The 14,367-nt window shown below is 40.2% G+C and overlaps 1 protein-coding gene across 1 annotated transcript in view; it reads left to right on the top strand.

Moving 5' to 3' along the window:
- The window catches only part of LOC121329950 (dual specificity protein phosphatase 8-like), a 76,209-nt gene that overhangs the window by 18,373 nt on the left and 43,469 nt on the right, over positions 1–14,367 (top strand). Inside the window, exon 2 of the mRNA XM_041276058.1 lies at positions 41–386. Within this exon, the coding sequence (XP_041131992.1) occupies positions 156–386 (231 nt within the window). The 5' untranslated portion in view covers positions 41–155. The remainder of the gene's footprint in view (positions 1–40; positions 387–14,367) is intronic.

Here is a 14,367-nt window from a genome sequence, read left to right as displayed (position 1 = left end):
CACTGGGTTTGACACCCCTGTCCCTTTGTTCTTTCCCTAGAGATATGAACCTGTGGACACAATGAGCCCTCGAGTGTGATCGTCCGCTCAGCCGCCTTTGTCCTACAGCCCCTCATCGGATCGCTCTGCTACTCCCGTCCCCTCACGAGACAGCCATGGCTGGTGAGAAGGTACGTCGCAACGTGATGGATGCCCAGCGCTTGGCCAGCCTGCTGCAGCGCGGTGTGGAGCGCACGCTGGTCATCGACAGCCGCACCTTCTCCGAATACAACTCCTCCCACGTATTGAACTCTGTCAATGTGTGCTGCTCCAAACTGGTGAAGCGACGGCTCCAGCAGGACAAGGTGTCCATCACTGATCTCCTCCAGCCCAACTCCAAGATCAAGGTACTGCACTCTGGGAGCAGCAGTTTGAGCGATTGGTTCACACTGGGAGCAGCAGTTTGAGGGATTGGTTCACACTGGGAGCAGCAGTTTGAGGGATTGGTTCACACTGGGAGCAGCAGTTTGAAGGATTGGTTCACACTGGGAGCAGTTTGAGGGATCGGTTTACAATGGGAGCAGCAGTTTGAGGGATTCGTTCACACTAGGAGCAGTTTGAGGGATTGGTTCACACTGGGAGCAGCAGTTCAGGGGGGTGGTTCACACTGGGACCAGCAGTTTGAGGGATTGGTTCACACTGGGAGCAGCAGTTTGAGGGATTGGTTCACATTGGGAGCAGCAGTACCTAGCAGTAACTAGGTTTAGCAGTAACAAATACAGTACCTCGTACTTTGCACATAAGGATTCCATAAAAAATGTTTGTCACCAAAAACCCTTGATAGAATTACAGTCTTATTACAGTTGGGTGTATCATAATTTGTTTTTTATCAGCATTTTTTTATTAGAGCAATAAGAAAACAAATATTATTCTTCTAGCGGTTTTTAAAAAGTATCAAATAAGGGCTCCTGAGTGGCGCATCCTCAGCTAGGGTGAGCAGGATGTGCCCTATATAGCTTGGAGAGTGACGGTTCGAGTCCAGCCTATGCCAGTGCCAACCATAGACTGGAGTTCTCAGGGGGCAGCACACAATTGGCTGAGCCCGGGCGAGGTAGGGGGTAGCGCAATTCAGAACTACATGGTTGTTGTAAGTTCTGATATGGCTGCACTTAGGGCTTGCAAAGCACAAGAAGCGGACGGCTGCCGGTACTTGTTTCGGAGAACGTGAGTGCTCCAAGGTTGGTTTATACAATTTTTGGTCTCAGTCAGTGGCCTCCAAGGGTCGGAATGACATCATCTGCACTGCCTCGAGCTGCACCTTTTTTAAAAAGTCATACAGCCTTTTCTTGTGTGTCTGCGGCAGCAAAAGGCACAGGAACAGATGATGTTGAAAAAAATCCAACATTTGTCACATGTTACTAGTTTTTAAAGTGTTATTAGCAATGTTACACAGTAATGCACAGCTCCATGTGTCCCGAGTTAGTTCGGGGGTTGCAGCGGTGAGCCAGGTTGAATAATACTTGGACATTCCAAAAATAACAAAATAACAAATAACAAAAGCTTATGTTAACTTTGTGCAATCATTCACTGCTAACACTGCATAGTGTTATTTGGTGTAAGAATTAAAATTGAATCCAAGGCAAGGTGCAAAAGTAGTTTCTTACAGTCTTATGTTTCACTTCACTGCGATGCAGAATGATCTTTCACTTGGGAAATGAGAGTGCTTCCACTTCTAGTATAGCAAGTGAAGATTGCCTTGTATTTCATCAGCATTCATCTGTGCAGTATAGGTGACCCTACTTTAAAACAATCTTTGTAGTAAGGCACATTGCTGATCAGATTCTTCCACCCATTCTGGCTGCAATCTTTAGTTTTACATTGAAATTCCATTACAAATGTGCCTACTTTTTATAAATAACACCTGGGGGTGTTGTTGTATTATATTGTTCTATTATTTTCTCTTGTATCAGAGATTAGTAACATACTGTAGTCTTCAATTCCCTTAAAAAGTGCAGCAAGAATTCCTTCTTTAATTCAAAAAACCCAATTGCAGTATTACTTCATTATACAGCATCATATTGCGCTTTTGTTGTAGTTATACAGAGCAATTTCCTTTGTACAGCCTCAATGAAGAGACATTGCCCTTTTAAGAATGTCTTCAGCTTGCTTCGCATCTCTCTTCTGTTTTCTAAACGTTGCTTTCCTACACGCTACAGCTGTCTGCCTTTTATTATCTCCCTCTTCCCTGAAAAGAGGATAATGCTAGTGATTAATGAAAGGCTGGATGAAGCTGGATCTATCTGGAGGGGCCCTTTGTGATTGGTTAAGCATGACATCATCCCCTTTGTATAACCCGTGGCAGATTGGTGGAGAAGCGCGTGCGGTCTGCTGCTGGGCGCTAGCGCTATGTGATTTATGCCCCCCTTCCTCCCGCGCTTTAGAGGAAGGCTTCTTTTGTGCTTATTTTTGAGAGCGCCCGGGGTGCTCAAATGTTAGCACGGCACTGAGCATCGGAGTGGGAGGAATAGCTCTGCTTACCAGCTGTTCTGCACTTACCCACACTGGCTACCAGAGATAGAACACGGTTTGTGAAAAACTGATGTCAAATAACTGTGAATTTGGGAATGTTTTATGCCAAGCCTTTTGTGTACTTTATTTTTGAGGCAGTTTATAATGTACATATTTTTATTTTTGAGACACATTTACCTTAATGATACCTTGTAGCATACCTTGTTATGCTACAGAGTAGGGGGGCATTCAGCTTTTTCCAAGTCCTTGTCTTGCGTTGATTGTATCTAATTTCCTTTTACATATGGGTCAAGGATATAATGCACCTTTTGAGGGGCTCCCGAGTGGCGCATCCAGTAAAAGCACTCATGTAGAGTGCAGGATTCGAGTCCAGGCTATTCCTTCGCCAACCGAGGACAGAGCTCCCAGGGGGCGGCACACAATTGGCCAAGCACCACCCAGGGGGAGAAAGGGCTAGGCCGGCCACCTTTGTCCACCTTTGAGTTTGGTGGTGATGGACCCAAGGCAAAGGTCAGGATGGGGTCATACACTATATGTCAATGCATTATCAATATGGTGCGGGACAGTACATTTCAGTCAGTAGGTGACGCTGTGGTGCTGCATGCAAGAAGATCCAACCCATACTTTGGCTAGAGAGCAGTGGGTTGTAAAGCTCACAGCTGTTGCTATAGTGAGACTTTTTAGATATTCTGAAATGGTCTGGAGTGTTTATAATATAATGACATTTACAGAGGTGAGTTTTCTGTGTGTGATACACAAGATCACATGGGTCCCGTACATCCCCTCCTGAAATTCATTAACCTGATCTTGAACACATGTCCAGTGAAGTGTATTGTCAAGAATATAAGAACATACTTAATCATTTTTTTCTCAACATCGTTGCTGTTTTTTGTTTTTTTTTAATTGATTTTAATTGGTGGGGGCAGGACAACAGCGTTAATCATACATAGTTAAAGTGTTGCTGTTTAGGTCATTAAAACAGACCACCAAAACTTGTAGCACACAAACCCCAAATGCAGCCAGGACCACTGCCTGCGTATTGACCTAACAGATCACAGACTTGACTGCCTCTTGAATCTGAAACCGTCCCCAGTGTTGAAAGACTGAGCTAGCAGCACAGTGCGAGCCAGTGCCTGCACTGTGTTAATCCTCAACACTGAATGTATTAATGAGCCGAGATGACAGATGGCAAATATTTATCTGCAGTGAAAAGAAACGCTGACAGCCTTGGTCATGGCTTAATGATCGGGCCCTGGAGTAAAAAGAAGTCCAGGCCTGTTATGTGTAAGAAGATTTATTTTTGTTAAAAATACAGCCTAGCTTTGCTGGAGAAGATACTCTAGTACTCTTAAAGAGTAAGTAGCGGGGGTTCCGAAAAATATACAGTTGCACGTCCCCACGTGTTACTACAACTGTTTAAATAACGTACCTGTAATTTTTCATTTCACTGTTAACATCCTGACAACTTTTTACAATTATAACTTTAAAATTTGTTTCAAAGCTCTTTTCAAAATTAAAAAAATTGTCAGGATGTTAACAAAAGTCAAATTACAAGTACATTATTTAAACAAATGTAGCAACAAGTGGGGACGTGTAATGCTATATTTTTTTGGAACCTCGCTACTTACTCTTTGCCATATTTAAGAGCTTTACCCCAAAAAAAAGCCTCCTCTATGTCAACACTAGCCTCTCACTGGGGTTATTCACCCTGCAGGGGATAAGGAGTTGATGATTTTCCATAGCTGAATTATAAGTGTGCAGTATTGCCGGACATTTTAGCACAAACTGGGTTACTTTTTGTTCAGTTTTATATAATTTTAGTACAAGGTTTCTTCTGCAGTACTGTGTTTAAAGTAAAGGTTGTTGTTACTTATGCACAGCAGTTTTTCACAGTGTTAGTGAGTCTACTGGACTTGGAGTCCCACAGGACATACGTTTTTTTCACAGTATTACCCCCATTTTCTACCCAATTTGAATGCCGATCCAACCCATATGAACACTACTTACCAATCAGGTCTGAAGTTAAACTGGAGACCTACGTTCTTACTGTCAAGAAAATCTTATCTTTTTTACCCGTTCCAACCTAAGCTACCCTGGAGGCAATGCCCAAGCCTGGGAAACCCACTAGAACTCGCCTGACCGATAGGGGATTGAAGTAAACTACTGTAGCTCCAGTTTACTTTCCTCCCAATCCCTGCCAGCGTGCAAAGGCCAATGCAACGCTCCCTGTGGGTGTCTCCTGACCAATTGTTAACTTGCCACGAGAGGGGTTTACCAAACACAGTGCTTTTACTAGGTGAGGGGACCCCATCACAGGGCACAGTTTTAATGGCCTCTGGGAAATTACAAACCTTAATCAGGAACAGACATTGGCAGAGAGAAGATAAGAGGGAGATGAAGCATGGTGTCATTGACAACATGTGCTTCACAGCTTACTTTGGCAAGGATTAAGGCTGAACGGGAACTTGAAGAGATGGGAGGGAGAAAGAGAAGGGAGAGGGAGATATTGCTCCCCCACAGAGGGGGAATGCAGAGCTGGAACATTCTGTTACCAAGTGGTACTGGTGTGAAATGTACACACGCTGGTTTGACAGCTCTTAAGCCATTACAGCATGCCTCTGGAATTATCTCCTTCTCTGGAAACGAAGGAGGCACAGGGGAAGGAGGGGAAGGGCCCAACAGAGGGATAAGCAACATCCCGTTATATAAGGTCTCTTAAGGGATATGTAGGTCAAGAGTGGCTTCGCTGATCGAAGCACTGTTCAGCGCTGCTCACAAACAGGTTAAAGGCCTGGCCCAGCACTTGTTGTGGATCTGAAAATGAATGGCAGGCAGGGAGGACAAGAATGTGGTCTGATGTAACAAGAACCATACGGCTTACATGTGGTGTTCCAGTTACAATGCCCCACACTGAGCCCAATTCAAAAAGAAAGTTAAACAGCAGTCCTGAATATCACATTTTTTAATTAAAACAAACCTTTAAAAAAAAAGCATGTAGGCCCATAGCTTTAAAACATACATCAGTCCAGCCAGCTGTGGAGATATTTCTTTCAGCAGGTCATCATAATAAGGTACTTGAGGTAATTTAGTGGCTTATATCTTGTAATTGTCAGCGCTTTCTGCTATGACTCCTCTATTTCCTATTACACACTAACATGACCTGATACAAAACAGTTGATAGAGAGAGCTTAAGGATTAGGATGCATTTGACGCCTGAAGACTATCAAAAGAAACTGAGTAATAATAACTGAATAATCCCAAAATATGAACAAGTAATTTACCCCATGGCATGACCAACTGACAAGCCTGTGTCTTGAGCACCAGTCCTCCACCAGGGAAACTTCCACAGGTAATGACATTCTTTGGTCTACCTCTGTAGATACCTATGTGGAATACTATAGTATACCATGTTACACACCTCGCTAGCTTCGTCAGCCAATCGGTTTTCAAATTGTGATGCCTTTACCTCCTGTATTAACCCTGATTTATTGAAAACCCGGGGTCGCAATCAAACGCATTGCTTTCTTACGGCTGTGGCAGTTGCTCAGAGCGTAGCTTAGCAACCAGGTAAACGCACCATGGATCTCCTTTTGTTAATATTTGTATTGTTCTGTGGATTACTGTTCAAGGTGTACAATTGTGAACAAACACTGTTGGGTTTCATTAGAAAGCTGGTAAGTTCTCCTTATGTCAAATGGTCACTGTTTACCCTCAGAGGAAATTAACAACTGTGAAACCAAGATGATGAGTACTTTATCCCTTAATACAGTTCTCTGGGCGCAAACCTAAAGATTGAATGCCTTCTAAAGATGTTATCAACTGTGGTATCAGAGGTTCTGAATTCCGATCATGGAGGGCCATTCCACTCCAGGTTTAATAAATAGGTACATTAGGAGCAGGTTGTAGGTTTAAATGCTGTGGAACAGGGTTGGAAAAACCCTTAGAACTGTTTTCCACTGTATTTTTGCACAGTTTTTTGGGGTTTTTTTTTTGCAGTTTTACTGTGCTTTTGCCATGTTTATTAATTGCGTTACCATACTTTACTATTCTTTACAGTGCTTGCCTATGCTTTTCCGTGCTTTCACTTTGTTGTGCTTTTACTATGATAAACTTTTAGATCTGAAATGGGCTAAATCTCTAACCTCAGAGGGAGCAGAAATTAGAAGTTGATCTTTTCTAAAGATCTCAGAAATTCAGCCTGTTAAACATATAACGAGAAACAATAATTCAGAATTATGCAAAACACACATAACAGGATATTAAATGGGAATATTCCTGGAAATATACACTAGATGCTCTATTACCAAAAAAAAGGGGGTGTGATTCCAGCAAAGCTTTGAAAAGTCAGCAGGTGTGTTAAGTGGGAGTAGGGGGGCAAGGGATAGGCTATGCAGTGATCTCATGAATTCTCCTTGTTTATCCTGTGGTACATCTCCTGACATCTTGCTTTTCGTAATGTGCATTTATTAGGTCACAGCTAAAGAAAGGGGTAGCTATTTTTAATAGTTCATCTACTGGTCAGATAAGTAATAGGCTTCACCTTTTTCTGTGTGTGTTCAGGTAATAAAGGTGTTCAGAAATACTTTTCCTATCAGTCTAATGTTTTGATCCTGAGTAAAAGGATGATTGATTACTGTTTAAAAATTTTACTTATAATTATTTATTAGTCATGGGCACAAGAGTAATTAAAGACAGCAAATGTTTGTGTTTTTTTTTTTGTTGTTGTTTAATATTGGTTGAAGAGAAAACAAATACTTAAGATATTATTTTGTCTTTATCAAAACAAGGTTGGTTCTCAGTTTAAATATATTAATTCGATGTACTCTTTACTCAGTGGACAAGAATAATAGCTTAGAAACAGATTCCTGAATTAAAGGATCTGTGCTACAAATTGCACAATAGTGCTATATGTGTTCTTATCTTAACTGTCCCATAAATAATAAAAAAGCAAGTGTTTATAAATCTGAATTGCATACATAACTTCTGAAGGTAGTGTTAATTATTGCAAATGGAAAATGTCGCTATCACTCTTAAGTCTTGAGTGTATGTGTGGGGGGGGGGGGGGTGTCCTCATTTTCAGCAGTATAGTAACACGCCCTTTTAAAACTGTTTTACAGAGCTGTTAAGTTCACTTAAATTAGGAATTAAAAAACAAAATCAGCAATTTCTATTCACATTCTCCAGTCCGAGTGAAAGCTGAGAAGCCGACTGCAAACACAGAACAGGGTGGCAAGAAAAGCCAGCACAGCGATTGTGTGAATAAAGCGTGAATGCGGCAGCACTGGGTTGGGAAATCAGTGTCTCATTTTGATCACTTAAGCAGCATTTTTAACCCGCTGACTTCTTGCCTATCGCACGGGCTTCTCAGGATCAGCTCCGGGCTGTTTTGCTTGGTACAGGTGATTAGATGACTGCCTGGATGTTTTACTGCTTCAGGGTGTCCCACACGGGCGTGACTGTGTTAATAGTGGTTGTCTCTCTTTCTTTTAGCTGTGAAATATTTTTAAGCAAAGGGTAAAGATATAATGAGCTTACTATGTTATGGTGCCTATGATGCCTGACTCAAAAGTAGAAAAAGCAGTATTTACAGAAGTAATATAGCCTAGATACTTATTTTTCACCTAGGTAACATGTATATTGTTGTCCTCCTAGTCACAGGAGGTATCAGTTATATATCGATATAGCCCTCCTATTCACCAATATATATATATATATAATATGATATATTTTTTAATTTTTTTTTTTTTTTATTTTTTTAATAATATAATAATATATATATATATAGGTATATATATATACATCTATAATCATATATATATTATATATATATATACACATATATTGTATATCTGTATACATATATGTCTTATGTATGTACGTGTTTAGGAGACCACTGCAAATTATCAGTTCTTGGTTTACTATGCGTTTGGGTAAAGCCAAACCCATTTTCACTGTGTAAAAAACAAAAATGAATATATCTGATATTTGATGACTGTTATTGAATAAAAATATTGTCATTTAGAGCATTTATTTGCAGAAAATGACAACTGGTCAAAATAACAAAAAAGATGCAGTGTTGTCAGACCTCGAATAATGCAAAGAAAATAAGATAATTCATATTCATTTTTAAACAACACAATACTAATGTTTTAACTTAGGAAGAGTTCAGAAATCAATATTTGGTGGAATAATCCTGATTTTCAAGCACAGCTTTCATGCGTCTTGGCATGCTCTCCACCAGTCTTTCACATTGATGTTGGGTGACTTTATGCCACTCCTGGCGCAAAAATTCAAGCAGCTCGGCTTTGTTTGATGGCTTGTGACCATCCATCTTCCTCTTGATCACATTCCAGAGGTTTTCAGTGGGGTTCAGGTCTGGAGATTGGGCTGGCCATGACAGGGTCTTGATCTGGTGGTCCTCCATCCACACCTTGATTGACCTGGCTGTGTGGCATGGAGCATTGTCCTGCTGGAAAAACCAATCCTCAGAGTTGGGGAACATTGTCAGAGCAGAAGGAAGCAAGTTTTCTTCCAGGACTACCTTGTACTTGGCTTGATTCATGCACCCTTCACAAAGACAAATCTGCCCAATTCCAGCCTTGCTGAAGCACCCCCAGATCATCACCGATCCTCCACCACATTTCACAGTGGGTGCGAGACACTGTGGCTTGTAGGCCTTTCCAGGTCTCTGTCTAACCATTAGACGACCAGGTGTTGGGCAAAGCTGAAAATTGGACTCATCAGAGAAGATGACCTTACTGCAGTCCTCTATGGTCCAATCCTTATGGTCTTTTGCAAACCTCAGCCTGGCTGTTCTTTGCTTCTCATTGATGAAGGGCTTTTTTCCAGCTTTGCTCTACTTCAGCCCTGCTCCTAGGAGCCTGTTTCGAACCGTCCTCGCCGTGCACTTCACCCCAGCTGCCGTTTGCCATTCTTTTTGTAGGTCACTTGATGTCATCCTACGGATGCTACATTCGAATGATTTGGCGGTCATCCCAGTCAGTGGAGAGTCGTTTTCGCCCTCTGCCGGTCTGTAGCTTTGTTGTCCCCAATGTGTGCTGCTTGACCTTGTTCTTATGAACCGGTCTTTTAAATTTTAAGGATGGAAGCAACCCGACGCTCAGTGTATCCCTCTGCCAGTAAAGCCAGAATTGAACCCTTCTTTTCCTCACTCAAAACTTTCCTTTTCAGCTCTTTGGGCATGGTCAATAGTTATTTTTTGATACCAATTACTTTTGAGGTACTACTAGCACTGTTTTGCCATCCAGCTGGTCCTATTGCAAGAGGATAGTGATGACCACAGGAGTGGTTTTTATACTTTTCCTCATTAAATAAGATTTGGTTCAGGTGATCCCCTAATCAGTACCTCATTCAGTAGAATGAGGTGTGCCTGTGTTGGAATTCAACAGACACTGGAATGGAATGGCTGCCATACATGTAGAGATGCTGATTTAAGAAAAATTTTCAGTGGTCTCTTAATTTTTTCCAGAGCTGTGTGTGTGTATATATATATCTGGATGAGACTGTGATTTAAAACTAGAAATGTTCCTGTACAGACTTTCAGTGAGTTTGTGTTGATATGTATTGCAGACTCCTGTGTTCAGATACTAAACTTTGCAACAGCTAACAAAAAACTAAGGAAAAATAGCATTATTTATTTAAGTTTTTGGAGAGTTTAATTATTTAATTTTCTGTTTTGTCTCTAGAAGAATAGTAGAAGCACATAGGAAAGCGATTAGGGATATTTATATAACACAGTTTGCATTTCCTATTGATCAGTTACACCTAAATTTAAAACTAAGCCAAATATAGTTACAATGTATTTACTCCAGTCTTAAATGTAATTTTAAAAAAGAGTAAAACAAGAGTTAATTTTGCAATACTAGAACCTAATCAACTGAAATTAGCACTTGAAGTTTAGAATTTTGTAACATTCACATCAATTTCTTCTTTCAAAAATTAATTCAATTATATACTAAATATGATTATTTTTTATTTTTTTAATGTGCATGTTACGCATAATTTTTTGTAGTTCCTAAACACATCCTGTATGAGGAGGACACGAGTAATCGATTATCGAGATATTATCAATCGTTTTTGTGTCTTGATTACTGCACCTGTAAACCGTCACAGCTGGTGTGGCATTCATGACAGAGGTACAGAACAAAGCTGCACTCTTCTAATGATGTCATCACCCAGTTTAGCAGTGATCCAATTAGGGTAGAACACCTTGTGCTGAGCCTCTGCAAAGCGTGTGAGATTACGTGCTCTTCAATGTTGCTAGACACATAACAGTCAGGGACAGAGAGAAGAGAGGTATGTACACCATTGCCACCTGCTGGACACATTTGCAATCCTTTCTGTTCGCTGTAATATGTTAAAGATATTTGCAGATAGTAAATGTGTATGTCGTCCCAGATTTTCTGTGCAGTAACTTTAAGCCGTTTTACCTGAGGGTAAACAAAAGTAGTATAATCTGGGTTTAAGATCTTTGCACTGAAGCAACAGGTGATGTCATTTGAAAAACACCACCACTCCCTTAGTGTTAAAGAAAACAAAATATTGCAATATGTTGAAGGTTTATATGTTACAATATTTGTTTATATATATATATATATATATATATATATATATATATATATATATATATATATGCTGTGTGTACAGATGTTTAGTTATTGGCAAACTACTATACAATATTGTGTGGCTTTAGAGGTAAGATTTTAGTGAAGCTCTGTGATTCAACCTGGAAAATCTGTTCTGCTAATTTGGGCCAGATTAGATTCCTAGGACCCTATAAAACAACCCAGAATGATGGGTGTTGCCAACTCATTCCTGATGCAGGGAGTTTAGACTGTGGGAACTCTGTAATCCTTCTACAGAAACAACCTTTCTAACCTGTGACCCCCTGGGAGTGGAGCAGTCTTTCACATGACATCACCTGTTGGTTTAGTTCCAAGATCTTACTCCACTTTAAACCACACACCTTGAGCTATTGTGCACTCTCCCTCAGATTCTAATCACACTGTTGCACTCCTGAAAGCTGGTTTCATTTGTGAGTTTAGGTGTTCTGTTCTGGGTAGAGACAACTGAAGTCCAGGTTCAGTTCCAACCAGGTCCTAAATATTCAGCACAGCACTTTCATTGTTTCTCATGAATCTTCACATTATACCTGTTCAAATCTGGTGTTTTGAAAGCTTTTCTTAATATGTATGGTAAGCAATAAACAAAATAGTGGCAGGTCTGTCAGTGTTTACCGTTTCACTGTGTTTTACACAACATAAACAAAGTCTTTGGTCACTAACCCTGTCTGAGCTAAATATTTACAGTTTGTCAGCTAGTCCAGAAGCCTGTCTGACCACTGCAGCCCCATTGTGTCTATTCATGTGTGTTTGCTCTCATCTGCGGCTTGCATCCTTTCAAGCAGCTTGTCTTCGCTAACAAGAAGACCTTCACATGTATTTTTGGAATATGTAATTAGCTGACAGTCACGCAGATTTATTAGACCCGTGCAAAATGTGACCGAGGGGTTAAGATAATTGATAGCTAGTTAATCCCTCGGTCACCACTATAAAAGGCCTGGGAGTGTGTTTGGAGGCCGAACGAAGGTTAAGAGGGAAAGCGAAGTAAAGCGTAAAGATTTACCACCAGCACGATACTTGTTTATTCTGTGTCAGTTTGTTTTGTTTGTCTGTTTTGGCTACTGTGGCATTTTATTTTGCAAAGTATTTTTGTCTAGTTTAAATATTTAATTAAAAAGCGCAAGCATCGCGTTCATTACCCCAGTCCTGCCATGTGTGTGTGTATGTATTGTCTTCCGGGTCTGATGTTATCCACCAGCCATTGTGGTCACAGCACCTAAAACCACTTACACAGTTAAAGCAAGTTACATTTTGACCACATGTTTGTTTATTATATATATATTATTATATATATATATATATTATTATATATATATATATCAGTAAATAGAGAACCACCATGATAAATAAGCCTGGTAAGTTTACTGTCTTTTACCCCTGTGTTTTAGTGATGTACCATGCCTTTTACTGTGCTTTTTCCACACACTGCTGTACTTTTGGTATACCTCTGTAAATTGTGCTATAATAATATTACATGACATTTGCACCACCCATTATAATAGTGATATTCTCCTTTCTATTTTGCATCAGCCTTAATGAATTTCTGTAGAGCACTTGCTAGTTTTGTTCTGTGGTTTGTAAATGCAGTCTTGTCTTTCCCCCTTTCTCCTCACTATTGAAGTTGACAGCTATTTACCTGCTTGGTCACTCGTAGTCTTATCTGCTGAGACAGGCGCTCTGGAATTAGGTGCTGACTGTGAGTCATGCAGGAAGGATCAGTGGCAGCTGCAACTAATGCTCTTATGTGGAGGATGGATAGAGGAGAGAACAATCTTAGTGCTACACTTAAAAAAATAATGTTCTTATTACTTCAAGACTTCCCTTATAAATAGGGCTTGGAATATGTCCTAGGGCAGGGGTCCTAAATGTTTTTTTTCTCTTTTTGAAATGTAACTTCTTATTGAAAATGTGAAATAAAGGGAACTTGGAAACATGGATTTATCAAATTGCACAAAAGCAGAGGACAGAGCAGTCGATTGTATTGTCTTCAGTTCCCTTACCAATACAGAAATAATGCACTTTTACAGATACTGTAGGCAGCTGCTGTCGCTGGCACAACACCCTGTGTAATCTAAAGGGATTCCCCAGTGTGTAAAAAGACTGTTGATTATAGGCTGGTGAAATGAACCCCCTCAAGTAGGCAAACGTTTTGGCAAGTGCCTTCATCAATGTAGTTGACCTCTAGAGGCTTCCGTAAACATTTGGCTTGATCATAGGTGAAATTATTTAAATGGTTAAAAGACATTACATCATAGGTTAGTTATCAGTTATCCCATAGTTATTCATTCCTCGAAAGAGCTGCTGTAAGGATGTAGTGCCTAACAACTATATTGCTCATTGTCAGGGCAAGACAGCAGTTTGACAGATGGCTGATATTTGGCAGGTGTTTCTGTGTCTAATATGTATCAGACTACAGGCGTTTCACGTACTGCAGATTTCAAACACAGAAGGAAAATAATTGCGGAATGGCCACATATCCCTCCAGAAACCATTTAAATATCTCGCTGTGACAGAAAATCAGTTGCACCGTATTGACAGAATCGATTGGTCATACCTGTCTGCTAGTGATATGAAATTGTGTTAAAAGATAATTACAAGTATGTGACAAAGTGGCGCTGGAAGACAAACAAGCAGGTCAGAGATGATAGGTTGCAGTTTGAAGCACCACAGCATGTATGTATACAAAATGATCGCACACCACAAAAGCTAAAGAAAATCCTCACCCAAGTAAAACTATACCGGCAAGCTGGAGAATGTCTCTTCCCGATTGCTACCCCTTAATGGGGCTTTATAGCTCTCTTTTATATCAGGTGGCTGTTCCCAATTAGCACTAATTATCTAATTTGGGAACAGCCACATTCTCACATGTACTTGGCAGGGATAGGAATTAACCCCATCCCTGCCAACCACCACACAAACAAAACCCTATTTAAGTAATACAAAGTATAAATGCTATTTACTGTACATGTTTCATAATGCCAGCTAATCATATGTTTACTTAAATGCCATTTGAGAGTTTGGAAATAATGTTTACATGTAATTGGAAGTTAGTCAAAGTTAGTCATTTAAAATATGAACTTAGTTTTTAATTGCTGTTTGTGTTTTATGGGTTGGGAGGGCTCATCTGGTTCTCTTTAATTTTGAATGTTTCATTGGAAGGAAAGGGAGAGAACTAAAGATGGGGGGCTTTCTTTTTAATGAATGGTGCTGGGTTAAA

Source organism: Polyodon spathula, chromosome 17, assembly GCF_017654505.1.
Source record: "Polyodon spathula isolate WHYD16114869_AA chromosome 17, ASM1765450v1, whole genome shotgun sequence".
Classification (NCBI taxonomy): domain Eukaryota; kingdom Metazoa; phylum Chordata; class Actinopteri; order Acipenseriformes; family Polyodontidae; genus Polyodon; species Polyodon spathula.
Note: the sequence above shows the minus strand (reverse complement) of the source record. Positions and strands in the feature narration are given on the sequence as shown.